Source organism: Salmo salar, chromosome 20, assembly GCF_965601325.2.
Source record: "Salmo salar chromosome 20, fSalSal1, whole genome shotgun sequence".
NCBI classification, from domain to species: Eukaryota; Metazoa; Chordata; class Actinopteri; order Salmoniformes; family Salmonidae; genus Salmo; species Salmo salar.
In genome coordinates, this window is record NC_138310.1 from 32523217 (window position 1) to 32549876 (window position 26660).

Consider the following 26660-nt stretch of genomic DNA (forward strand, 5'->3'; position numbering starts at 1 on the left):
AGTGCACTACTTTTGACCAATAGCCCTATGAGCCCTGGTCAAAAGTAGTGCACTAAAAGTAGTGCACTAAGGGCTCTAGTCAATAGTAGTGCACTATACAGAGAATAGGGTGTCATTTGGGAGCCAACCCTTGCCTAATATCTACCCTAGCATTCCCCTCATAAACCATGTCTCTGACATGCCTGGGCTCTGGTTGTGTCATGTCACACTGTCACCAGTAGAATAAAGGCATCAATTAAAATCTATGCCATGCCCTAAATAAAGGATGCATGTCTCTAACGCCACAGGTGCCATTTGTTATTGAATTACCCCCCAGGAGTTAGGACCCTGACCCCCCCCCACCCTCTTGTCACAAACTGACATCCATCAACCAATGAGTACCTGACTGACCACAAACCCAGAAACACACCGCCTGCCAGGTCTCTTCCTCCTCCGCCAACGCTGTAGACGTGTTACCGTGTTTGACGATGGTGGTAGTGAAGCAACATAAAGCTGTGCTGACCCCTGCTTCCCTCTCTCCCTCCATCCTTCCTCTGTCTATTTCTAAGGACAGCTGAGTGGATGGGAGAAGTATTTCTAAAGGGCTGCCTAGGCGTTGGGTGTCCTACCTGGTCTGGGCGTTGGGTGTCCTACCTGGCCTGGGCGTTGGGTGTCCTGCCTGGCCTGGGCATTGGGTGTCCTGCCTGGCCTGGGCGTTGGGTGTCCTGCCTGGCCTGGGCGTTGGGTGTCCTGCCTGGCCTGGGCGTTGGGTGTCCTGCCTGGCCTGGGCGTTGGGTGTCCTCCCTGGCCTGGGCGTTGGGTGTCCTGCCTGGCCTGGGCGTTGGGTGTCCTGCCTGGCCTGGGCGTTGGGTGTCCTGCCTGGCCTGGGCGTTGGGTGTCCTGCCTGGCCTGGGCGTTGGGTGTCCTGCCTGGCCTGGGCGTTGGGTGTCCTGCCTGGCCTGGGCGTTGGGTGTCCTGCCTGGCCTGGGCGTTGGGTGTCCTGCCTGGCCTGGGCGTTGGGTGTCCTGCCTGGCCTGGGAGTTGGGTGTCCTGCCTGGCCTGGGCGTTGGGTGTCTTGCCTGGCCTGGGCGTTGGGTGTCCTGCTTGGCCTGGGCGTTGGGTGTCCTGCCTGGCCTGGGCGTTGGGTGTCCTACCTGGCCTGGGCACGAGGCCTCCCAGAGAGGTTTGGGTTTCAGATCATTTACGTCAGATGCCAGTAACCCGAGGCCCGTGCCCTCTTTAAAAGTAAATTCCACTTAACGTGCCGCGTCCTTTTCCAACATGAATAGGGGCTTAGGTCTGAGCCTCCTTTATATAGTGCATACCATGTCTCTTTGTGCATGGGGGTGGGAGGTGGGGGTAAGGGGGTGGCCAGGGTGGACGTGTTGGCCAGGGATGCCAGTTCCTGCCCTCCAGTTTTCCACTCCCCTCCTCCACTTTGCCTCCCTCTCTCCACCAGCCAGCAGACAAGTGACTGTATTGATCCTGTGAGAGCCTGGCCTACTTTCACGGCGGTGGCTGACATATAAGCAGGATCCTGGGCTGAATTCTTAATCCCTGACTGAATTCCGCTGCTTTGGCAGTTGGGAGATGCTGTTATTGTTACTCCCCCAGAAACACCAGCCCCGTGTGAGAGAGTGTGGTGCCATGCTGACAGGGTGTGTCAAATGTGTCTCATGGATGAAGTCTGTCTATCAGCGCAGCCGATGTCCTCCTTATAGCGCGAGTGCACTGTGTGGGCTCCACTTAGCCTGGGCTGCATCATGTTACCTCCCCACTCATGCTACACACAAGTTAACACACTTCAATAATGTGACATGGCATGTAGAAACTGTTCATTGCTGTTCGCAAAACAACGTCCATACAGGCTAGAACACTTTACAATTCAAGAAGATACCGGTAGCGTCCAGCTTTGTAGGCTAACTTTCCTTGCTAGCTTACAGCTGAAGCCAACATCAACAGATTGTTGTCATCTGTAGCCCCATGAAATCAGCCAAAACAAGCTCAATAACTCAATGCATACATAAACTTCTATTGAATATGTATTCACCTGTATTGTGAATAGACATAGTCTGCATCTTGATTTATCCAGTTTATCAATAGTTTGCCCTTCAAATATGTGATTACCATTATGTTTTTATGTAGTTAGATTGGTAAAAACAAAGTCAAATTGATTGTATGATTCTATAATTGATTCATTAATCCATACATGGCTGTCTCTGAAAAATGTTGACGTATTTATTTTTTAATGTAATGATATTAAACTCAAAAGATGCAATTGAACAGAGAAGAAGTTGAGTTTATCTGTTTGGATCAGGTGCCATTCTGTGACTTTGGCAAAAAAAGAAGCTGTGGTATTGTTTTGGAATAATTTTGGTATTGGGTAGTATCGAGTATCACAATACTAAATCTGGTATCGGTATCGAAGTAAAAATTCTGTTATCATGACAACACTACTACTGTTACAGTAGTGAGATACCACTGCACTACTGTAGTGTCCTGAAACCACTGCACTACTGTAGAGTCCTGATACCACTGCACTACTGTAGAGTCCTGAAACCACTGCACTACTGTAGAGTCCTGAAACCACTGCACTACTGTAGTCTTGAAACCACTGCACTACTGCAGAGTCCTGATACCACTGCACTACTGTAGAGTCCTGATACCACTGCACTACTGTAGTGTCCTGATACCACTGCACTACTGTAGTGTCCTGAAACCACTGCACTACTGCAGAGTCCTGATACCACTGCACTACTGTAGAGTCCTGAAACCACTGCACTACTGTAGAGTCCTGAAACCACTGCACTACTGTAGAGTCCTGAAACCACTGCACTACTGTAGAGTCCTGAAACCACTGCACTACTGTAGAGTCCTGATACCACTGAACTACTGTAGTGTCCTGATACCACTGCACTACTGTAGTGTCCTGATACCACTGCACTACTGTAGTGTCCTGAAACCACTGCACTACTGTAACACTGCACTACTGTAGTGTCCTGATACCACTGCACTACTGTAGTGTCCTGAAACCACTGCACTACTGTAGTGTCCTGATACCACTGCACTACTGTAGTGTCCTGATACCACTGCACTACTGTAGTGTCCTGATACCACTGCACTACTGTAACACTGCACTACTGTAGTGTCCTGATACCACTGCACTACTGTAGAGTCCTGAAACCACTGCACTACTGTAGAGTCCTGATACCACTGCACTACTGTAGAGTCCTGATACCACTGCACTACTGTAGAGTCCTGATACCACTGCACTACTGTAGAGTCCTGAAACCACTGCACTACTGTAACACTGCACTACTGTAGAGTCCTGAAACCACTGCACTACTGTAGAGTCCTGAAACCACTGCACTACTGTAGAGTCCTGAAACCACTGCACTACTGTAGAGTCCTGATACCACTGCACTACTGTAGAGTCCTGAAACCACTGCACTACTGTAGTGTCCTGATACCACTGCACTACTGTAGAGTCCTGATACCACTGCACTACTGTAGAGTCCTGAAACCACTGCACTACGGTAGTTTCCTAATGCGTTAAGTCCAAGACTCTGCTAAAGTCTCCTACCTACCGACCGCATCACGACGTGCCACAAATCACAGTAAAATATATCCACTTATGTATTATTGCTTTATTAATGTATGTACTGATAGTCCTTTCATGTTTCTGGTTGTAGGATAAGTATTTTAATAGATTGTATCAGTCAGTCTAGGATGTGTGTACCAGTAAATGTACACAATGGGTGCTGAGTCTAAAGTGAGGCTGAGGCTAGGTGTGTGGAGCCCAGGGGCCCATCTCATTCCATCCTACCCCATTAAAGCCTTCCTCCGTGCTTGGTGGAGCATACCACAGGCGACCACACTGCCTTTTCTTCTCCTAGTGAGATGGCCTTCCTGGGTTGGTGAAAATACACTGTGTGGGTTGGAGGGGAAAAGAGGAGGAGGGTCACAATGCCTTGTTATCAATGCATTATTTAAATGCATTTTTTAAACAAACATGTCGTTTCCCTTTTTGGTGATTTCAAAGCTTAAGCTGCTACAGTCAGTGTGGCCTTAGGACAAGGAATAGGAGGAATGTAACTTAGTTTATAGCCTGAGGTAGGCTCACTAGATGACTGACCTAGACATTGTTCTGGTTGGAAGGGAAACAAGGTGAACAGAGTTCTATTGAGCGGCGCTGTAAGCCCCTCTCCTCTAACAAGCTGCAGTAAGAGGAGAGGTGGTTTGTCTACCAACCACACTGCCTCCAGCTCTCATCTCTGCACCTCAGGGCGATCATACTTTCATCCCAAATAGCACCCTATTGTCTATGTAGTGCACTACATTTGGCCAGATCCTTCTGGGCACTAAAGTAGTTTGGTAAATTGGTAATAGGGAGCCATTTGGGACACAGGTTATGTCACAGAGGGCTGTAATGTGTGTCTCTGTTAGGATGGTAGTTGGAGATGGAGCTCCACTGCAGCGGTGGGGGATTATTATTACATATCCTGAGGTACCTTTAACCTTTCTGTATGAACAATGCATCCTTTAGTGTGATGATTCTCAGAGAAACAATGGTGGTCTAAAATACAGATGAAGAAGGCTGTTGTCATATACCTGAGACTGAATTATTGTCAGGACTGGGTAAAGGTAACAAAAAAAGGTTGTGGTCATAGGAGATTAGGAAGACTGTCCTATAATACACACAGAGGAGGAAGAGGAGGGATTGGTCAAAGCTGTCAACCAACCAATCAGAGATCATGGAGCCTTGACCATAATGGCCGTCTCCCTGGACTCTCTATCTCTGGTCTCAGCTGCCAGTCAGTCAGTCAGTCAGTAGAGAGAGAAGCGCAGGCAGGAAGGCAGGCAGGCAGGCAGGCAGGCAGCCCTCTGATCCCTATTTTCCCTGGGAGTAATGAAGAACAGCCCTGATCCCACTGAGAGATTACCTAGTCCTTATCCCACACACACATTCTGACATTAAGGAGCAGGAGAGGATGAGGAGGGCCATGGAGGGCTGTGGCCCAGCAAGCCATTCTGAACTGAGCTGGAGTGAGCCAGGCTAGATCTCCCTCCTTATTGGGAGCCAGGCTATGGTTCTACCGTCTCCTACCAGACTATATTTCCCTACCGTCTCCTACCAGACTATATCTCCCTATCATCTCCTACCAGACTATATCTCCCTACCGTCTCCTACCAGACTATATCTCCCTACCGTCTCCTACCAGACTATATCTTTCTACCGTCTCCTACCAGACTATATCTCCCTATCATCTCCTACCAGACTATATCTCCCTACCGTCTCCTACCAGACTATATCTCCCTACCGTCTCCTACCAGGCTATATCTCCCTACCGTCTCCTACCAGACTATATCTTTCTACCGTCTCCTACCAGACTATATCTCCCTATCATCTCCTACCAGACTATATCTCCCTACCGTCTCCTACCAGACTATATCTCCCTACCGTCTCCTACCAGGCTATATCTCCCTCCTCCATGCCCTTCTACCAGGCTATACCTTCCTCCTCCATGCCCTATCACCAGGCTATATCTCCCTACCATCTCCTACCAGGCTATATCTCTCTCCTATCAGGCTATATCTCCCTCCTCCATACCCTCCTACCAGGCTATATCTCTCTCCTACCAGGCTATATCTCCCTCCTCCATACCCTCCTACCAGGCTATATCTTCCTCCTCCATACCTTCCTACCAGGCTATATCTCCCTCCTCCATACCCTCCTACCAGGCTATATCTTCCTCCTCCATACCCTCCTACCAGGCTATATCTCCCTCCTCCATACCCTCCTACCAGGCTATATCTTCCTCCTCCATACCTTCCTACCAGGCTATATCTCCCTCCTCCATACCCTCCTACCAGGCTATATCTTCCTCCTCCATACCCTCCTACCAGGCTATATCTCCCTCCTCCATACCCTCCTACCAGGCTATATCTTCCTCCTCCATACCTTCCTACCAGGCTATATCTTCCTCCTCCATACCTTCCTACCAGGCTATATCTCCCTCCTCCATACCTTCCTACCAGGCTATATCTCCCTCCTCCATACCCTTCTACCAGGCTATATCTCCTGCCTCCATGCCCTCCCACCAGGCTATGTAGACCTTCACCCAGCCCGTAGTAACAGCCAGGCTACACCAGGACTCCTTTATCACAGTACGATAACTGTGCCCCACTGACCGTTATCTAACCTTGCATGGTAGACAACACTATCTCTGTGTGACCCCTCTCTGTGTTATACGAGACATGGCCAGGGAGGAGTTAGCCTAGCTAGCCACATATTATCCACATTTTTTATCTGCAGGTTTTAGGTTCAGATTCAGCATGGGGCTAATTGAGTTAAATGGATAGTGATAGCTTAGATGATTTTGTCTGTCTTTCCTTTATTAGGCCAATTTAGCATGTGGCTTGGTGCATTATGCTGTTTAATGAATGCCGTTCTCAGCGGTTTATCTCTGTTGAAATGTGAAACAGGAATATCAATGCACAGGTTCACTTAACTGGCATTGATAGCTCATCCCAGTTCCCTAATTCACCTGGAAATGTATCCGGTAATCTGATTTAGGCACCTTTGACTCTGTCATTTCCTGCCTTTTCAAATCAACATTTTTCTTCCTTCTTTCTTTCTTTTTTCTTTTTCCTTCAGTCCTTCTTTTCTTTTCTTCCCTGGGTTGAGGTTTTCATTTGTCACCCCCCTCTTGCTCCCTCTCTCCCCCTCCAGGTAGTAGAATGGGTCTGGGGCGAGCGTCCTGTGAAATATGTCATGTCCGTTTTCCTCATTTCTCCTTATCTGGTTACTGCGGCCCTAGTGGCGCCCCAGGGAGCTGCTGCCTCTGTGATTTGTGACCTTGCCTGTCTCTTGCTGCATGGGGCTTTAATGCAATGCGTGCCTCTGCCCTTCTCCTGCTGATGAAACGGGCCCCTGCACTCCCCTGATAGACTGCTAATTTGTATACTAAACCGACGGGAGGACATGATAAGGGCTAGCAACTGCTCCTCAAGAGCGGGGAGGATAGGGGTGGGGTGGGGTGGGGTGGTGGGGGTGGAAAAGGGAGAAGGGATAGTGGTAACTGAGACGCAGGGTCATATTTTACACAAAGCTCAAGCCCCTCTTTCTCTCTCTGCATTTACTTACCCGCTGCTGTTGCTAGGGAATGCAAGGCCAGGGACTCGTCCCCCCCCCCACACACACACACACATATATACACACACACACACACACACACACACACACACACACACACACACACACACACACACACACACACACACACACACACACACACACACACACACACACATACACACACACACACAGCATGGCTGGCTGTGAAAATGGCACTGGGGGCTAAATACAAAGAGCTGTGCTGTGTGTGTGTGTGTGTGTGTGTGTGTGTGTGTGTGTGTGTGTGTGTGTGTGTGTGTGTGTGTGTGTGTGTGTGTGTGTGTGTGTGTGTGTGTGTGTGTGTGTGTGTGTGTGTGTGTGTGTGTGAAGGGGGGTAGGGGGGTTTGTGCCTGCGCGGGGGGATGACTCCATTTTGCACGGTCACTCGGTGGAATGCATTAATATGTTAATAATGCTCTAAGTGAGGGAGGCTATATCTAATGCTTTCTGGTTTGTCTCAGTCTTCTCAACACCTCTGGGTGTGTATGTGGGGAGGTGTCCCACACCTGTTCTGACTGGTGGGCTGCCCTACCTCCAGCCTCCAGCCCCCTCCATCCCTGCTAACCCTGCCTATCTGCCTCAGTGTGGGGGAAATGCTCTGCATCTTATGATAAACGACCTCTCGGGAGGTCATTAAGTTTGTGGATCATAGGAGGAGTAAAAAAAGGAGAAACGAGCGCAGAGCGAGGAGGGAGATCATTAATCTGCTGTGCCATTCAGGCAGCCAGGCCTGTTATGCATGGCTGAACACAGCAACAGGCACAGTAGTCTCAGATCCACCCTCACGTTGGCTGCTGTATCACAAGACCCACCGCCTGACGTCTCGGTTTCTCCTGCTACTAGACAGTCAGGGGCCCTATGTATCAAACGTCTCAGAATACCAGTGCTGATCTAGGATCAGGTCCCCCCTGTACATGTAATATTAATCAATATAATATAAAAGGTCAAAATGATCTTAAATCAGCACTCCTACTCAGAGACACTTGAATTCAGGCCCAGATAGGCAAAAACAACAAGCAAGCAAGCAAGAAGAGAAAGAGGATTGGGGTTAGAGGGTGAGGTGTACTTCAAGGCCTGAGTGGGTGCGGAGGAAAATATTTATCAAAGCAGTGGCTACCCTGACATGATTGTTACGTAAATGGCAGCTTTGGACCCGGTCCCAGCTCTTAATGTCAGAAGAGCTGTAAGGAGGATGAATGAGGGTGGGTGGAGGAGGATGGAGGGGTGTGGGCTGCTGACAGTGGAGGAGAGGAGGAGGAAAGGAGCTGTCAGAGCAGGGTGACAGTGATGAAACACTGACCGGACCGCAAATTAACACAGTGTGTGGTGGTGAGAGGGGAGGTGGGAGGTGGCGGGTGGGCAGGGACAGAGTGGGGCTGCTGCCAGGGTAATTGAGAGCTTGGTTGTCTGTGCCAGCCAGCTTGCCCCTTCTGAGTCACCCCCCACTGGGGTCTCTCTCTCTTTCCCTCTGCTCTCTCTCCCTCTCTGGCTGCCCTGTGAAGTGCAGTGTTGCATCATGTCATGGCCGCCCAGTGCAGTGCCCTCCCTGGTGATAGTCTAGACAGAACAGCCCTGTAGTAACATACCCTCCCCTCCCCGCCTCTCCTTCCCTCTCCTCTCCTCTCCCATCCCCATGGATGGATGGTGGTAGGTCTTGTACCATGGGAGGCATGCAGGGGGATGTTGGAGGACATATGGCTGAATGGTTCATGCATCAAACATAACCCATGTACACCACTACAGGGAATATAATGCATCATGATTGGCTTTGTCTAGGAGGTAGAGCAGAGGCAATAAGGCATGATCACTATCGACCCATGGATGAAATTCAGTAGGTTTGTTCCCCTGCCTTTCTCAGCTAAATCCACTGCATGCCGTTGGATGGAGTATTATTGGCCATAGCTGGTCAATGGTGGTCAATGGGTCTTTGTTTTGTTACATGCTTCCCAAAGGGATTAGTTGGATAGTCATTGTGGATAAGAGCATCTGCTAAATTACTAAAATACAAACGGGCGGATGTGAATGTTTGTGGGTTTGGAATCACAACAGAATAACACAGCTCCAGCATTGCTTGTTTTTAATCTTCTGCAGTTTAACAGTCAAACGATTTTGCAGTTCTATTCTGTACAAAATGTACCCAGAGATTATTTTGACAGGGACTGGGAATAGGGTTTCCGCTTGGGTTTTTTATTTGCTATTTTGTTATGGTTTTGTCTTGTTCCTCCCTGACCACCACACACACATTATACTCCCCCCTCCTCCTCCTCCTCTTTCTCCACCATTTGGAAATATCTAGCTCAGTGTTCAGGAATGAAATTTCTAGCTCAGTGTTCAGGAATGAAATATCTAGCTCAGTGTTCAGGAATGAAATATCTAGCTCAGTGTTCAGGAATGAAATATCTAGCTCAGTCCAGGAATGAAATATGTAGCTCAGTGTTCAGGAATGAAATATCTAGCTCAGTGTTCAGGAATGAAATATCTAGCTCAGTGTTCAGGAATGAAATATCTAGCTCAGTGTTCAGGAATGAAATATCTAGCTCAGTGTTCAGGAATGAAATATCTAGCTCAGTGTTCAGGTTTTAAATATCTAGCTCAGTGTTCAGGAATGAAATATCTAGCTCAGTCCAGGAATGAAATATCTAGCTCAGTTTTCAGGAATGAAATATCTAGCTCAGTGTTCAGGAATGAAATATCTAGCTCAGTGTTCAGGAATTCAATATCTAGCTCAGTCCAGGAATTAAATATCTAGCTCAGTCCAGGAATTAAATATCTAGCTGAGTCCAGGAATTAAATATGTAGCTCATTGTTCAGGAATGAAATATCTAGCCTCAGCTCCGCGGAATGAAATATCTAGCTCAGTGTTCAGGAATGAAATATCTAGCTCAGTGTTCAGGAATGAAATATCTAGCTCAGTCCAGGAATGAAATATCTAGCTCAGTGTTCAGGAATGAAATATCTAGCTCAGTGTTCAGGAATGAAATATCTATCTCAGTGTCCAGGAATTAAATATCTAGCTCAGTCCAGGAATGAAATATCTAGCTCAGTGTTCAGGAATTAAATATCTAGCTCAGTCCAGGAATGAAATATCCAGCTGAGTCCAGGAATGAAATATCTAGCTCATTGTTCAGGAATGAAATATCTAGCTCAGTCCAGGAATGAAATATCTAGTTCAGTGTTCAGGAATGAAATATCTAGCTCAGTGTTCAGGAATGAAATATCTAGCTCAGTGTTCAGGAATGAAATATCTAGCTCAGTCCAGGAATGACATATCTAGCTCAGTGTTCAGGAATGAAATATCTAGCTCAGTGTTCAGGAATGAAATATCTAGCTCAGTGTTCAGGAATGAAATATCTAGCTCAGTGTTCAGGAATGAAATATCTAGCTCAGTGTTCAGGAATGACATATCTAGCTCAGTGTTCAGGAATTAAATATCTAGCTCAGTCCAGGAATGAAATATCTAGCTCAGTCCAGGAATGAAATATCTAGCTGAGTCTAGGAATGAAATATCTAGCTCATTGTTCAGGAAGGAAATATCTAGCTCAGTCCAGGAATGAAATATCTATCTCAGTTTTCAGGAATGAAATATCTAGCTGAGTCCAGGAATGAAATATCTAGCTCAGTGTTCAGGAATGAAATATCTAGCTCAGGGTTCAGGTTTTAAATATCTAGCTCAGTGTTCAGGAATGAAATATCTAGCTCAGTGTTCAGGAATGAAATATCTAGCTCAGTCCAGGAATGAAATATCTAGCTCAGTGTTCAGGAATGAAATATCTAGCTGAGTCCAGGAATGAAATATCTAGCTCAGTGTTCAGGAATGAAATATCTAGCTCAGTGTTCAGGAATGAAATATCTAGCTCAGTCCAGGAATGACATATCTAGCTCAGTGTTCAGGAATGAAATATCTAGCTCAGTGTTCAGGAATGAAATATCTAGCTCAGTGTTCAGGAATGAAATATCTAGCTGAGTCCAGGAATGAAATATCTAGCTCAGTCCAGGAATGAAATATCTAGCTCAGTGTTCAGGAATGCAAAGCATGTAGTAAGAGCTTTAGATCAAAGGTACGGCTGCGCCCGGACAGATCGTTTGATATTAAGCACTGGGATATTGGTCTCTCAGCAGTATTCACTAAATGAGGTTAATTGATTGTGGGTAATTGCTGACCTTCCTGTCATTTTGAAATCACATCCTTAACTGATCAATGCCTTTCATAAATTCATGGATGAAGGTCATTCTGTTGATAACCTCGCTACCCAGCCTGCTGCAGAGCTAACCTCGCTAACCAGCCTGCTGCAGAGCTAACCACACTACCCAGCCAGCTGCAGAGCTAACCTCACTAGCCAGCCTGCTGCAGAGATAACCTTGGTACCCAGCGTGCTGCAGAACTAAAGCTAATTTGGCTTCATTGTGCAGAATTTTGTGGAATTTGATGTGGACATTTCAAATGGCTAACGATTTGTCATATTTCTAAGCAGTGACAGCAAACATTAATGCCCCACTACACTAAATGTCTCACTAAATGTTGGGTAGTGGTTCTCTCTCCCCATCTCCCTTCCTCCCTCCCTCCCTCCCTTCCTCCCTCCCTCCCTCCCTCCCTCCCTTCCTCCCTCTCTCTCTCTCTCTCTCTCTCCCTCCCTTCCTCCCTCTCTATTTGTGCTGTATTATCATGAGGTTTATGCAGCCAATAAGTCAGACGTGTTCTGGGAAGTTGAGGGACTTTTTAAAACAAACAGTGGTCTAATTTGTAATTTGGCATTGCCTAAATTCCGGAATGATGGTGCTGCGTGTGGCTCTTTGGGGAGTTAGCACTCCGTTGGTGGGATTTCACACCCCTACCCCCTCCACCGCATACCCGCCTCGTTCCCTCTCTCTCTCCCTGCGCCGGGCCTGGCGAGGATACAGGAGGATTTCACAGCTGTTGTCTCCCTCCGTCTCTCTTTCTATCTTTTTTTCTCTCCAGCAGGCAGGCTGCGTGTTTTCTCACGGAGCCCGTGTGGCTCAGAGGAAGCTGAATCATAAAGCATGGCTAATGAATAAAATAAGGAAGGAAAGATGAGGCCTGCTAAAGGCTATCCTGAGAGAAGGCCAGGCCCTGAAGCATCAGGCTCAAATAGCAGACGGCCGCAAAGGTCAGGCTTCCTGCTGCCCAGTCCAAGGGCTTTTGTCTCCCAGCAATGTGGCTTGAATTTCCTTCGTTTTGAAATGGTTAGATTTCCTTGTTTCCTTTGGAAAACCTGGCCTTTGGTTGGTGCCCCCTGTCCTCTCCTCTCATTCTTCTCTTTCATTCCCTGTGTGTTTTTTAATGATGGCCATGGGTTCTCAACAAAGTGAGTGTGAAGAATTTGTTTATACATGACCTCTGCACACCACAACCGCAGGCGCAGAGACTGCCAACAGTACAGCCCTCTCGAAAAATGTAAACTTGACCAAGCTAACCCAGAAGTTCTGAAGTATAAACACATTTTATATGCCAAATGCATGCCCTGTTTTCACGTGCCTTTTTAAGAACTGCCTTTGTAAGTTGGCCTTGTAATTGTGAATTATATGACTGACTCATGTGGAGTTGGTGGATACAAAACAGAGCATTAAACCTAAACATTGGTTGTTGAAACGGCTACGTTTGTTGGAATATAAAAACAACTAGGCAGCTACATAATTGGCCCTTACTGAACACATGCAAACAGAGGTCTTAATATACTATAAGTTTGTTGTTTGTTTTCTTCATCTTTGTTCAAAACGGTTGTTATAGTTGTTTAGAGTATGACCTAACCATTTAGTTTTCATGACATTGTGTGCCACTCCCAGCACCCAGACCCGACCCAGCGCCCGTGTTCACTTGACAAGCTTAATTTCTCCTGTGCCATATTTTCACACAGGCCCTCCAGGGCAGCCAGTGATTCAGGCAGGCGGGCGGTGATGCTTGGTACTGGAGCGTTTAATGTGGAGTGCTAGCTAACAAAGAGCATAGTGTTTTAGCTGCCTGGTTCTGGGAGAATGGAGGAGAGCAATGCAGAACACTCAGTCTTTCTCTCCTTTCCACTCCTCTCCACAAACAGGGTGGAATGGAACACCACAACACTGCTACTGAAGCTAAGCATTCACTTCTGTCTCTTCCTTCCACTGAAAGTGCACCGTACCCATACAGTACCATACAGTACCCATGCAGTACCATACAGTACCCATGCAGTACCATACAATACCATACTGTACCCATACAGTACCATACAGTACCCATGCAGTACCATACAATACCATACTGTACCCATACAGTACCCATGCAGTACCCATGCAGTACCATACAGTACCATACAGTACCATACCGTACCCATACAGTACCATACAGTACCATACCGTACCCATACAGTACCATACAGTACCCATGCAGTACCATACAATACCATACTGTACCCATACAGTACCCATGCAGTACCCATGCAGTACCATACAGTACCCATGCAGTACCATACAGTACCCATGCAGTACCATACAATATCATACTGTACCCATACAGTACCCATGCAGTACCATACAGTACCCTACAGTACCCATGCAGTACCATACAGTACCATACCGTACCCATACAGTACCCATGCAGTACCATACAGTACCATACAGTACCCATGCAGTACCCATGCAGTACCATACAGTACCCATACCGTACCCATACAGTACCCATGCAGTACCATACAGTACCATACCGTACCCATACAGTACCCATGCAGTACCATACAGTACCATACCGTACCCATACAGTACCATACCGTACCCATACAGTACCATACAGTACCCATACAGTACCATACAGTACCCATACAGTACCATACCGTACCCATACAGTACCATACAGTACCATACAGTACCCATGCAGTACCCATACAGTACCATACCGTACCCATACAGTACCATACAGTACCCATACAGTAGCATACAGTACCATACAGTACCATACAGTACCCATACAGTAGCATACAGTACCATACAGTAACATACAGTAACATACTGTACCATACATTGAGTGGAAGTTAAAGCGTTAGAGTTATTAGAGCACTTTGTAGGCTGGAGGAGCACTGTTATAGTTGATATTAGAGGAGAGGGTGTCTCTAGTCTAGTGTTCAGTAAAGGCAGTAGCAGTATCTAGATTAGGAGGTCTTAGAAGAAGGTCTCTCTGTGTCTCTCTGATTCACTAGAATTGTTTTACATATACTGAACAAAAATATAAATGCAAAATGCAACAATTTCAACAATTATATTATAAGGAAATCAGCCAATAAAAAAAAGGCCCTAATCTATGGATTTCACATGAATGGGTGGGGGCCCACCCACTGGGGAGCCAGGCCCAGACAGTCAGATGGAGTTTTTCCCCACAAAAGAGCTTTATTACAGACAGAAATACTCCTCAGTTTCATCAGCTGTCCGGGTGGTTGGTCTCAGACGATCCTGCAGGTGAAGAAGCCAGATGTGGAGGTCCTGGGCTGGGTTGTGAGGCCGGTTGGATGTACTGCCAAATTCTCTAACACGACGTTGGAGGCAACTTATGGTAGAGAAATTAACAATACATTTTTTGGCAACAGCTCTGGCAACAGCATGTCAATTGCACGCTCCCTCAAAATTTGAGACATCTGTGGCATTTTGTTGTGACAAACTGCACATTTTAGAGTTGCTTTTTATTGTCCCCAGAACAAGGTGCACCTATGTAATGAGCATGCTGTTCAATCAGCTTCTTGATATGCCACCTATCAGGTGGATGGATTATCTTGGCAAAGGAGAAATGCTCACTAACAGGGATGTAAACAAATTTGTGCACAACATTTGAGAGAAATAAGCTTTTTGTGCATATGGACAATTTCGGGGATCTTTTATTTCAGCTCATGAAACATGGGACCAACAATTTACATGTTGCATTTATATTTTTGTTCAGTGTATGTTCCCTTTGTGCAGCGTAAACTACAATGATGGCAGTTAAGGACACTGGGACTCAATGGCTTTAGCATATGGTCAGTGTTAACTGTCCCAGCAGGGAGGAAGAGGCGAGGAGGGGAAATGGTGATTCACACCAAGTGTGTATAGACTTACATAGGATGAGGAAGATGTTCAGTGTTAATGCTACCATATGTAACTTTTTGGCGACCCGGCCAAATACACATAGAAATGTGAGTTAGATCTTTCATTCTCGTTGAACACATGTCTAAGTAGCAGTAGATCTGTTCTATGTGCTCTTTTTCTATGCTTCCCGTTCTTAAGTTTTGTTTTTGCATCTTTTACTTTTGGTTTTGTACACCAGCTTCAAACAGCTGAAAATACAATATTTTTGGTTATGGAAAATATATTTCACAGCAGTTTAGATGGTACAATGATTCTCTACACAAAGACTGCTTGTTTTGTCACATAAAATGAAATTAGGCAAACTATTAGAATTTTGGCAGCCAAGAAATGGCAGAGCGATTTCTGCATAGTTCATCTTTATTATGTCACCATCTCGCACATTAGCAGGTTGTTTCTGGTCGATTTACGACTCCAGAGCTGTGTTTAAAAGTTTTGTGTCTCGCCGGCCGGTGCAATGTGTATTTTTGTTCAAATAAAAAGGTGTTTTCTGTTTCTGTAGAGGTTTACCAGAATCTCCACATACAACTGACCAGGGAGGAAAAAGCTACCCGTGTTTAGTCTACAAGTCTCTTGCTGTCACTTCATGGTCAGATGCCTTTTTCCGTTTTGTCTCTGGCCCTTACTCACAGTGTGAAATTTGCCCTTCTCTCAGGAGGGACTCGACCTTAAACAACCTTTCTCAACTGAACAATTATAATGATGGAAATGATAATAGTCATTCATCCAGAGTTGGATAAAACAAATATTAAAAATTTTCTCATAAAATCATGTTTTAAAGACGTAATGATTCTATATGAAAATTGAAATAAAATATATTTTATGAATTATAGTTATAGAGAAAGAAATGGATTTATAATTTACGCTTTACATTGAGCAACATTAACTTGGTGTGGCTGTCATTGTGTCGTGTTGTGTGTATGGTCTTTGTACATGGTCTCCTGCTCAGATTCTGCAGAGGCTGAGCCACCATACGGTACTACCCCCTTCGCTTTCTCCTCTCCGTGCCTCTCTTTCTTCTCTCCTTTCCTCTCTTTCTCCTCTCCTCCCCTCTTTCTCTGCTCCTCTCTTTCCCCTCTCCTCTCTCTCACCTCTCTCTTTCTCCTTGTTCCCCTGTCTTTTCTTTCTCCTTTCTTTTCTCCTCTCCTCTCCTCTTCTTTCCTTTGCTGTCCTCTCCTCTCTGACAACCTCCTGTGCTGTGAGTGTGAGTGGGCTGGCTGGCTTTCAGGTGGCACAACAGTGCCCCCTAATGTTACCTTGTCTCTGTCTGGACAGAGAGCTCAGCTCTGCTCAGAGAGAGGGATGTGGTGAGAATAAGGAAGTCAGTCAGGTGCAGAGAACGGGCTGCTTCTCAACAAGGCAGATTGAACACAAGTCAAGAAGTCACTGTGTTGGATATGCATGAGTGATGTAGGGTACAGTAGCTGTATTTGGCCTGAGACTTGTGTTCATATACATAGGTTACAGTAGATCATTGGAAATATGTCTGTTAGCCATCTAGGTGGATCCAATTCAATATAATGAGTGTGTCTGTAAACATTACAATTTTTACTGATGTTTTTGAAGGATCCAATCCCTTCCTATATTGTGTCATGAGTGCAATGCAGTTTGTCACGTTCTCTAGGTGTCCCATGTATGGAAACTACCAGACTGTTAACGTTTCTCCTTCCTCTTGTCTTCCAGGTATCTGAAGTAGGATCCGAGAAACTCTTCTCCCCCACTACACCCGAAGGTAAGATGTTGGTTACTATATTCACACTACATTTGGATGGGCAAAACAAACCATTCTCTCCTGTGTAGTCCACCATAATCCTTGTAGATGACATGTCAATGAATACCAAGACAGTTTATTACATACCAATTATGTCTTCTGATTCTGAATTGAATGAGGACAAACCAGAACAGCTATATTTGCATATTTTCTTGCCTGGATGTGGAACTGTATTGGGACACCCAACCAAAGGTCTACGTATCTCCCCTTCCCACACCAATATTCATGCTCATTAGAGTGGATTTACAGGCTCCTTGCCACATGCTTCCAATCCACAAATGGGAACGTTCCCCCAGGCTATACAAGACTTCTGACAGCAGGCTTGGCAGTAATGGCCGACAGGACAGAGGAGGGGGGAGGGCACTGAGCTTCTCAGTCAAGATAAACACAGGCCCTCTGGGAGGGAGTGGGCGGGGGGAGGAGGGGAGGCGGGGGGAGTGCTGCACCTCTTCTCAGGCTGAATGGGGAGACATGTGGAGGGAAGGTGGGGGGTGAAGAACGGGATGGTAGGAGGCCCGAGGAGGTCAGGGCAGTCCCCTGGCTGATGAAGGATAGCAGCATGTAGCTCATGTCATGTCCCCCCAGGGCAGGAACCAGACCCATTAACAGATGCAGCATGACAGCTATTTCTGTAAAATGGGGCAATTTTCTGGAGGAGAGAGAGAAGCCAGCTTGCCTTGGATAGAGTAGGACCCAGCCTGTGTTTTGCCTGAACACAAACAGTACAGAAAGACTCAGAAGGACCACTCCAGACATTACAGTGATGAGCTCATAATTTTTATAACAATCAGGATACATTCCGTGTCTAGGCCTATTTATTTACCCTAGAGTGTCTCCACTGTTGTCAATGAAGATAGTTGTTGTAGGCCTAGGTTTTGTTTCTCACACACACACACACGCACACACACACATATATATATCAAATCAAATCAAATCAAATTTATTTTTATATAGCCCTTCGTACATCAGCTGATATTCTCAAAGTGCTGTACAGAAACCCAGCCTAAAACCCCAAACAGCAAGCAAAGCATGTGAAAGAAGCACGGTGGCTAGGAAAAACTCCCTAGGAAAAACTCCCTAGAAAGGCCAAAAACCTAGGAAGAAACCTAGAGAGGAACCAGGCTATGAGGGGTGGCCAGTCCTCTTCTGGCTGTGCAGGGTGGATATTATAACAGAACATGGTCAAGATGTTAAAATGTTAAAATGTTCATAAATGACCAGCATGGTCAAATAATAATAATCATAGTAGTTGTCGAGGGTGCAACAAGCACGTCCGGTGAACAGGTCAGGGTTCCATAGCCGCAGGCAGAACAGTTGAAACTGGAGTAGCAGCACGGCCAGGTGGACTGGGGACAGCAAGGAGTCATCCTACCAGGTAGTCCTGAGGCATGGTCCTAGGGCTCAGGTCCTCCGAGAGAAAGACAGAAAGAGAGAAAGAGAGAATTAGAGAGAGCATATTTAAATACACACAGGACACCGGATAAGACAAGACAAATACTCCAGATGTAACAGACTGACCCTAGCCCCCCGACACATAAACTACTGCAGCATAAATACTGGAGGCTGAGACAGGAGGGATCAGAAGACACTGTGGCCCCATCCGATGATACCCCCGGACAGGGCCAAACAGGCAGGATATAACCCCACCCACTTTGCCAAAGCACAGCCCCCACACCACTAGAGGGATGTCTCCAACCACCAACTTACCGTCCTAAGACAAGGCCGAGTATAGCCCACAACGATCTCCGCCATGGCACAACCCAAGGGGGGGGGGGGGGGGGGCAACCCAGACAGGAAGACCACGTCAGTGACTCAACCCACTCAAGTGACGCACCCCTCCCATGGACGGCATGGAAGAACACCAGTAGGCCAGTGACTCAGCCCCTGTAAAAGGGTTAGAGGCAGAGAATCCCAGTGGAAAGAGGGGAACCGGCAAGGCAGAGACAGCAAGGGCGGTTCGTTGCTCCAGCCTTTCCGTTCACCTTCACACTCCTGGGCCAGACTATACTTAATCATAGGACCTACTGAAGAGATAAGTCTTCAGTAAAGACTTAAAGGTTGAGACTGAGTCTGCGTCTCTCACATTGGTAGGCAGACCATTCCATAAAAATGGAGCTCTATAGGAGAAAGCCCTACCTCCAGCCGTTTGCTTAGAAATTCTAGGGACAATTAGGAGGCCTGCGTCTTGTGACCGTAGCGTACGTGTAGGTATGTACGGCAGGACCAAATCGGAAAGATAGGTAGGAGCAAGCCCATGTAATGCTTTGTAGGTTAGCAGTAAAACCTTGAAATCAGCCCTTGCCTTAACAGGAAGCCAGTGTAGGGAGGCTAGCACTGGAGTAATATGATCAAATTTTTTGGTTCTAGTCAGGATTCTAGCAGCCGTATTTAGCACTAACTGAAGTTTATTTAGTGCTTTATCCAGGTAGCCGGAAAGTAGAGCATTGCAGTAGTCCAGCCTAGAAGTAACAAAAGCATGGATAAATTTTTCTGCGTCATTTTTGGACTGAATATTTCTGATTTTTGCAATGTTACGTAGATGGAAAAAAGCTGTCCTTGAAACAGTCTTGATATGTTCTTCAAAAGAGAGATCAGGGTCCAGAGTAACGCCGAGGTCCTTCACAGTTTTCTTTGAGACAACTGTACAACCATCCAGATTAATTGTCAGATTCAACAGAAGATCTCTTTGTTTCTTGGGACCTAGAACAAGCATCTCTGTTTTGTCCGAGTTTAAAAGTAGAACGTTTGCAGCCATCCACTTCTTTATGTCTGAAACACAGGCTTCTAGCGAGGGCAATTTTGGGGCTTCACCATGTTTCATTGAAATGTACAGCTGTGTGTCGTCCGCATAGCAGTGAAATTTAACATTATGTTTTCGAATGACATCCCCAAGAGGTAAAATATATAGTGAAAACAATAGTGGTCCTAAAACGGAACCTTGAGGAACACCGAAATGTACAATTGATTTGTCAGAGGACAAACCATTCACAGAGACAAACTGATATCTTTCCGACAGATAAGATCTAAACCAGGCCAGAACTTGTCCATGTAGACCAATTTGGGTTTCCAATCTCTCCAAAAGAATGTGGTGATCGATGGTATCAAAAGCGGCACTAAGATCTAGGAGCACGAGGACAGATGCAGAGCCTCGGTCTGACGTCATTAAAAGGTCATTTACCACCTTCACAAGTGCAGTCTCAGTGCTATGATGGGGTCTAAAACCAGACTGAAGCGTTTCGTATACATTGTTTGTCTTCAGGAAGGCAGTGAGTTGCTGTGCAACAGCTTTTTCTAAAATTTTTGAGAGGAATGGAAGATTCGATATAGGCCGATAGTTTTTTATAATTTCTGGATCAAGATTCGGCTTTTTCAAGAGAGGCTTTATTACTGCCACTTTTAGTGAGCTTGGTACACATCCGGTGGATAGAGAGCCGTTTATTATGTTCAACATAGGAGGGCCAAGCACAGGAAACACCTCTTTCAGTAGTTTAGTTGGAATAGGGTCCAGTATGCAGCTTGATGGTTTGGAGGCCATGATTATTTTCATCATTGCGTCAAGAGATATAGTACTAAAACACTTTAGTATCTCCCTTGATCCTAGGTCCTGGCAGAGTTGTGTAGACTCAGGACAATGGAGCTTTGGAGGAATACCCAGATTTAAAGAGGAGTCTGTAATTTGCTTTCTAATGATCATGATCTTTTCCTCAAAGAAGTTCATAAATGTATTACTGCTGAAGTGAAAGCCATCCTCCATTTGCGAAGGCTGCTTTTTAGTTAGCTTTGCGACAGTATCAAAAAGAAATTTCGGATTGTTCTTATTTTCCTCAATTAAGTTGGAAAAATAGGATGATCGAGCAGCAGTGAGGGCTCTTCGATACTGCACGGTACTGTCTTTCCAAGCTAGTCGGAAGACTTCCAGTTTGGTGTGGCGCCATTTCCGTTCCAATTTTCTGGAAGCTTGCTTCAGAGCTCGTGTATTTTCTGTATACCAGGGAGCTAGTTTCTTATGACAGATGTTTTTAGTTTTTAGGGGTGCAACTGCATCTAGGGTATTGCGCAAGGTTAAATTGAGTTCCTCGGTTAGGTGGTTAACTGATTTTTGTCCTCTGACGTCCTTGGGTAGGCAGAGGCAGTCTGGAAGGGCATCAAGGAATCTTTGGGTTGTCTGAGAATTTATAGCACAACTTTTAATGCTCCTTGGTTGGGGTCTGAGCAGATTATTTGTTGCAATTGCAAATGTAATAAAATGGTGGTCCGATAGTCCAGGATTATGAGGAAAAACATTTAGATCCACAACATTTATTCCATGGGACAAAACTAGGTCCAGAGTATGACTGTGGCAGTGAGTAGGTCCAGAGACATGTTGGACAAAACCCACTGAGTCGATGATGGCTCCGAAAGCCTTTTGGAGTGGGTCTGTGGACTTTTCCATGTGAATGTTAAAGTCACCAAAAATTTGAATATTATCTGCTATGACTACAAGATCCGATAAGAATTCAGGGAACTCAGTGAGGAACACTGCATATGGCCCAGGAGGCCTGTAAACAGTAGCTATAAAAAGTGAGTGAGTAGGCTGCATAGATTTCATGACTAGAAGCTCAAAAGACGAAAACGTCATTGTTTTTTTTTTTGTAAATTGAAATTTGCTATCGTAAATGTTAGCAACACCTCCGCCTTTGCCAGATGCACGGGGGGTATGGTCACTAGTGTAACCAGGGGGTGAGGCCTCATTTAACACAGTAAATTCATCAGGCTTAAGCCATGTTTCAGTCAGGCCAATCACATCAAGATTATTATCAGTGATTAGTTCATTGACTATAACTGCCTTGGAAGTGAGGGATCTAACATTAAGTAACCCAATTTTGAGATGTGAGGTATCACAATCTCTTTCAATAATGGCAGGAATGGAGGAGGTCTTTATACTAGTGAGATTGCTAAAGCGAACACCGCCATTTTTAATTTTGCCCAACCTAGATCGAGGCACAGACACGTCTCAATGGGGAAAGCTGAGCTGACTACGCTGACTGTGCTAGTGGCAGACTCCACTAAGCTGGCAGGCTGGCTAACAGCCTGCTGCCTGGCCTGCACCCTATTTCATTGTGGAGCTAGAGGAGTTAGAGCCCTGTCTATGTTCGTAGATAAGATGAGAGCACCCCTCCAGCTAGGATGGAGTCCGTCACTCCTGAACAGGCCAGGCTTGGTCCTGTTTGTGGGTGAGTCCCAGAAAGAGGGCCAATTATCTACAAATTCTATCTTTTGGGAGGGGCAGAAAACAGTTTTCATATATAAATGTGTGCGTGCGTGTGTGTGTGTGTGTGTGTGTGTGTGTGTGTGTGTGTGTGTGTGTGTGTGTGTGTGTGTGTGTGTGTGTGTGTGTGTGTGTGTGTGTGTGTGTGTGTGTGTGTGTATATATATGTGTGTATATGTATGTATATACAGTGAGGGAAAAAAGTATTTGATTCCCTGCTGATTTTGTGTTTGCCCACTGCTCAAAAAAATAAAGGGAACACTTAAACAACACAATGTAACTCCAAGTCAATCACACTTCTGTGAAATCGAACTGTCCACTTAGGAAGCGACACTGATTGACAATAAATTTCACATGCTGTTGTGCAAATGGAATAGACAACAGGTGGAAATTATAGGCAATTAGCAAGACACCCCCAATAAAGGAGTGGTTCTGCAGGTGGTAACCACAGACCACTTCTCAGTTCCTATGCTTCCTGGCTGATGTTTTGGTCACTTTTGAATGCTGGCGGTGCTTTCACTCTAGTGGTAGCATGAGACGGAGTCTACAACCCACACAAGTGGCTCAGGTAGTGCAGCTCATCCAGGATGGCACATCAATGCGAGCTGTGGCAAGAAGGTTTGCTGTGTCTGTCAGCGTAGTGTCCAGAGCATGGAGGCGCTACCAGGAGACAGGCCAGTATATCAGGAGACGTGGAGGAGGCCGTAGGAGGGCAACAACCCAGCAGCAGGACCGCTACCTCCGCCTTTGTGCAAGGAGGAGCACTGCCAGAGCCCTGCAAAATGACCTCCAGCAGGCCACAAATGTGCATGTGTCTGCTCAAACGGTCAGAAACAGACTCCATGAGGGTGGTATGAGGGCCCGACGTCCACAGGTGGGGGTTGTGCTTACAGCCCAACACCGTGCAGGACATTTGGCATTTGCCAGAGAACACCAAGATGGCGCCCTGTGCTCTTCACAGATGAAAGCAGGTTCACACTGAGCACATGTGACAGACGTGACAGTCTGGAGACGCCGTGGAGAACGTTCTGCTGCCTGCAACATCCTCCAGCATGACCGGTTTGGTGGTGGGTCAGTCATGGTGTGGGGTGGCATTTCTTTGGGGGGCCGCACAGCCCTCCATGTGCTCGCCAGAGGTAGCCTGACTGCCATTAGTTACTGAGATGAGATCCTCAGACCCCTTGTGAGACCATATGCTGGTGCAGATGGCCCTGGGTTCCTCCTAATGCAAGACAATGCTAGACCTCATGTGGCTGGAGTGTGTCAGCAGTTCCTGCAAGAGGAAGGCATTGATGCTATGGACTGGCCCGCCCGTTCCCCAGACCTGAATCCAATTGAGCACATCTGGGACATCATGTCTCGCTCCATCCACCAACGCCACGTTGCACCACAGACTGTCCAGGAGTTGGCGGATGCTTTAGTCCAGGTCTGGGAGGAGCTCCCTCAGGAGACCATCCGCCACCTCATCAGGAGCATGCCCAGGCGTTGTAGGGAGGTCATACAGGCACGTGGAGGCCACACACACTACTGAGCCTCATTTTGACTTGTTTTAAGGACATTACATCAAAGTTGGATCAGCCTGTAGTGTGGTTTTCCACTTTAATTTTGAGTGTGACTCCAAATCCAGACCTCCATGGGTTGATAAATTGGATTTCCATTGAATATTTTTGTGTGATTTTGTTGTCAGCACATTCAACTATGTAAAGATAAAAGTATTTAATAAGATTATTTCATTCATTCAGATCTAGGATGTGTTATTTTAGTGTTCCCTTTATTTTTTTGAGCAGTGTATATATATATATATATATATATATATATATATATATATATATATATATATATATATATATACACACACACGCACACACGTTGACTCTCTCCCCCATCCAATCGGGAGAGGGCCTAGCTGTGTCAATGGGCAAGCGAGTCTTGGTGAAATCCTGCTAATGTGAGTCCCATCCCATGTCCCATGCACATCAGGCTGGCCCAGAGATTAGGACTGGACAATTACAGCCAGATCCGGGCAATCCCATCAGAGCTTGTTTGTCACAGCTGGGATCAACACCACTGTGCGTGAGTGAGTGAGTGAGTGAGTGAGTGAGTGAGTGAGTGAGTGAGTGAGTGAGTGAGTGAGTGAGTGAGTGAGTGAGTGAGTGAGTGAGTGAGTGAGTGAGTGAGTGAGTGAGTGAGTGAGTGAGTGAGTGAGTGAGTGAGTGAGTGAGAGTCAGACACCTGCAGCAAGAAGGGCACCGGATTAGGATGAAATGGAAAAGCCAGGGGGATGGTTTTGTCTGGATCATCTGATTAAGTGATGAGTGAGAAGTTATTATCATGCTAGTTGCTACCATTACACGTTGTTTTTCTGTACTGTAACATATCCTAGTTTTAGGTCTTCTGTGTGTATGGTTCATACATGCGTGTGTAAGTGTGTGTATGGGTTAGCCAGGCCTGTGTGTAGAATGCAGAGCAGCCTGTTGTCCTCTAGTTCACCACACAGAATATCTATGTGACCCATTACCAGTCTATTACCAGTCTATCTCTAGACCAATCTACACCCTCTCTCCACTCAGGCTCTGATCATTGGGACTGCACAGCTATTGGCTCCCAGAGATTGGGTGCACTTACACACAGACATAGAGCACACACACACACACACACACACACACACACACACACACACACACACACACACACACACACACACACACACACACACACACACACACACACACAGTTGGTATAGCACTGAAAGTACTAATGAGCATGTTTACTTCTTCCCTTGTATTAGTCATTAGAGGAGAGGTAGCATCACCAAATAGATGGAATGGTTTAGGACTATTAGAAGACTGGACAGTCCAACATAGTAATCAAATCAAATGTAATTTGCCAGATGCGCCGACTACAACAGGTGTAGACTTTACCCTGAAATGCTTACTTACAAGCCGGAGTTAAAAAATAAGAACAATTTGCAAAAGGGAAAAAGGAAATAGTAACACAATAAAATAAAAATAACGAGGATTTATACAAAGAGTACCGATACTGAGTCAATGTGCAGGGGTACGAGGTAGTTAAGGTAATTTAGGTAATATGTACATGTAGGTAGGGGTCAAAGTGACTAGGCAGTCAGGATCGACGATAAACAGAGAAGCAGCAGCGTATGTGAAAGTGTGTCTGTGTGGCGTCAGTGTGTGTGTGTGTGGGGGGGGGTAGAGTCCAGTAAGTGTGCATAGAGCCAGTGCAAAAGTGGGTCAATGCAAATAGTCCGGGTAGCCATTTCATTAGCTGTTCAGCGCTCTTATGGTTTGGGGGTAGAAGCTGTTCAGACTTGGCGCTCCGGTACTGCTTGCCGTGCGGTATCAGAGAGAACAGTCTATGACTTGGGTGGCTGGTCTTTGAAAAATTTGAGGACCTTCCTCTGACAGTGATGTACTGGGTCGTACGCACTACCCTCAGTAGCGCCCTATGGTTGGAGGCCAAGCAGTTGCCATACTAAGCGGCGATGCAGTTAGTCAAGATGCTCTTAATGGTGCAGCTGTATAACTTTTTGAGGATTTGAGGGCTCGTGTCAAATCTTTTCAGCCTCCTGAAGAAGAATATGTGTTGTTGTGCCCTCTTCACGTTGGTGTGTTTGGACCATGATAGACCCTTAGTGATGTGGAGACAGAGGAACTCAACCCGCTCCACTACAGCCCCGCCGATGTGAATGGGGGCAAGCTCATCCCTCCATTTCCTGTAGTCCACAATCAGCTCATTTGTATGGCTGTCTCATCATTGTTGGTTGTCAGGCCTACCACCGTTGTATTCGATCCCGGGAGTTGTCCTTAGCTTAATGATGAGTTTGCAGGGCACTATGGTGTTGAGCGCTGAGCTGTAGTCAATGAACAGCATTCTCACATAGGTGTTCCTTTTGTCCAGATGGGAAAGGGCAGTGTGGAGTGCAATAGAGATTACATCATCTGTGGATCTGTTGGGAGTGGGTCCAGGGTGTCTGGGAAGAAGGTGTTGATGTGAGCCATGACCAGCTTTTCAAAGCACTTCATGGCTACAGATGTGAGTGCTATGGGGCGATAGTAATTTAGACAGTTTACCTTAGCGTTTTTGGGACAATGGTGGTCTGCATGAAACATGTAGGTATTACAGACTGGGTCAGGGAGAGTTTGAAAATGTCAGTGAAGACACTTGCCAGCTGGTCAGTGCATGCTCTGAGTACGTGTCCTGGTAATCCTTCTGGCTATACGGCCTTGTGAATGTTAACCTCTTTAAAGGTCTTACATTGGCTACGGAGAGCGTGATCACACAGTCGTCCAGAACAGCTGGTGCTCTCATGCATGGTTCGGCATTGCTTGCCTGGAAGCAAGCATAGAAGGTATTTTTCTCGTCTGGTAGGC

At 46.1% G+C, this 26660-nt stretch overlaps 1 protein-coding gene across 7 annotated transcripts in view; it reads left to right on the forward strand.

Annotated features, from left to right (window-relative positions):
- Window positions 1–26660, forward strand: part of LOC106580457 (autism susceptibility gene 2 protein) — a 429740-nt gene that overhangs the window by 357926 nt on the left and 45154 nt on the right. For all 7 annotated transcript variants that reach the window (XM_045703232.2, XM_082966367.1, XM_045703236.2 and 4 more), the window contains one exon: window positions 16937–16985. In XM_045703232.2, the coding sequence (XP_045559188.1) occupies window positions 16937–16985 (49 nt within the window). The remainder of the gene's footprint in view (window positions 1–16936; window positions 16986–26660) is intronic.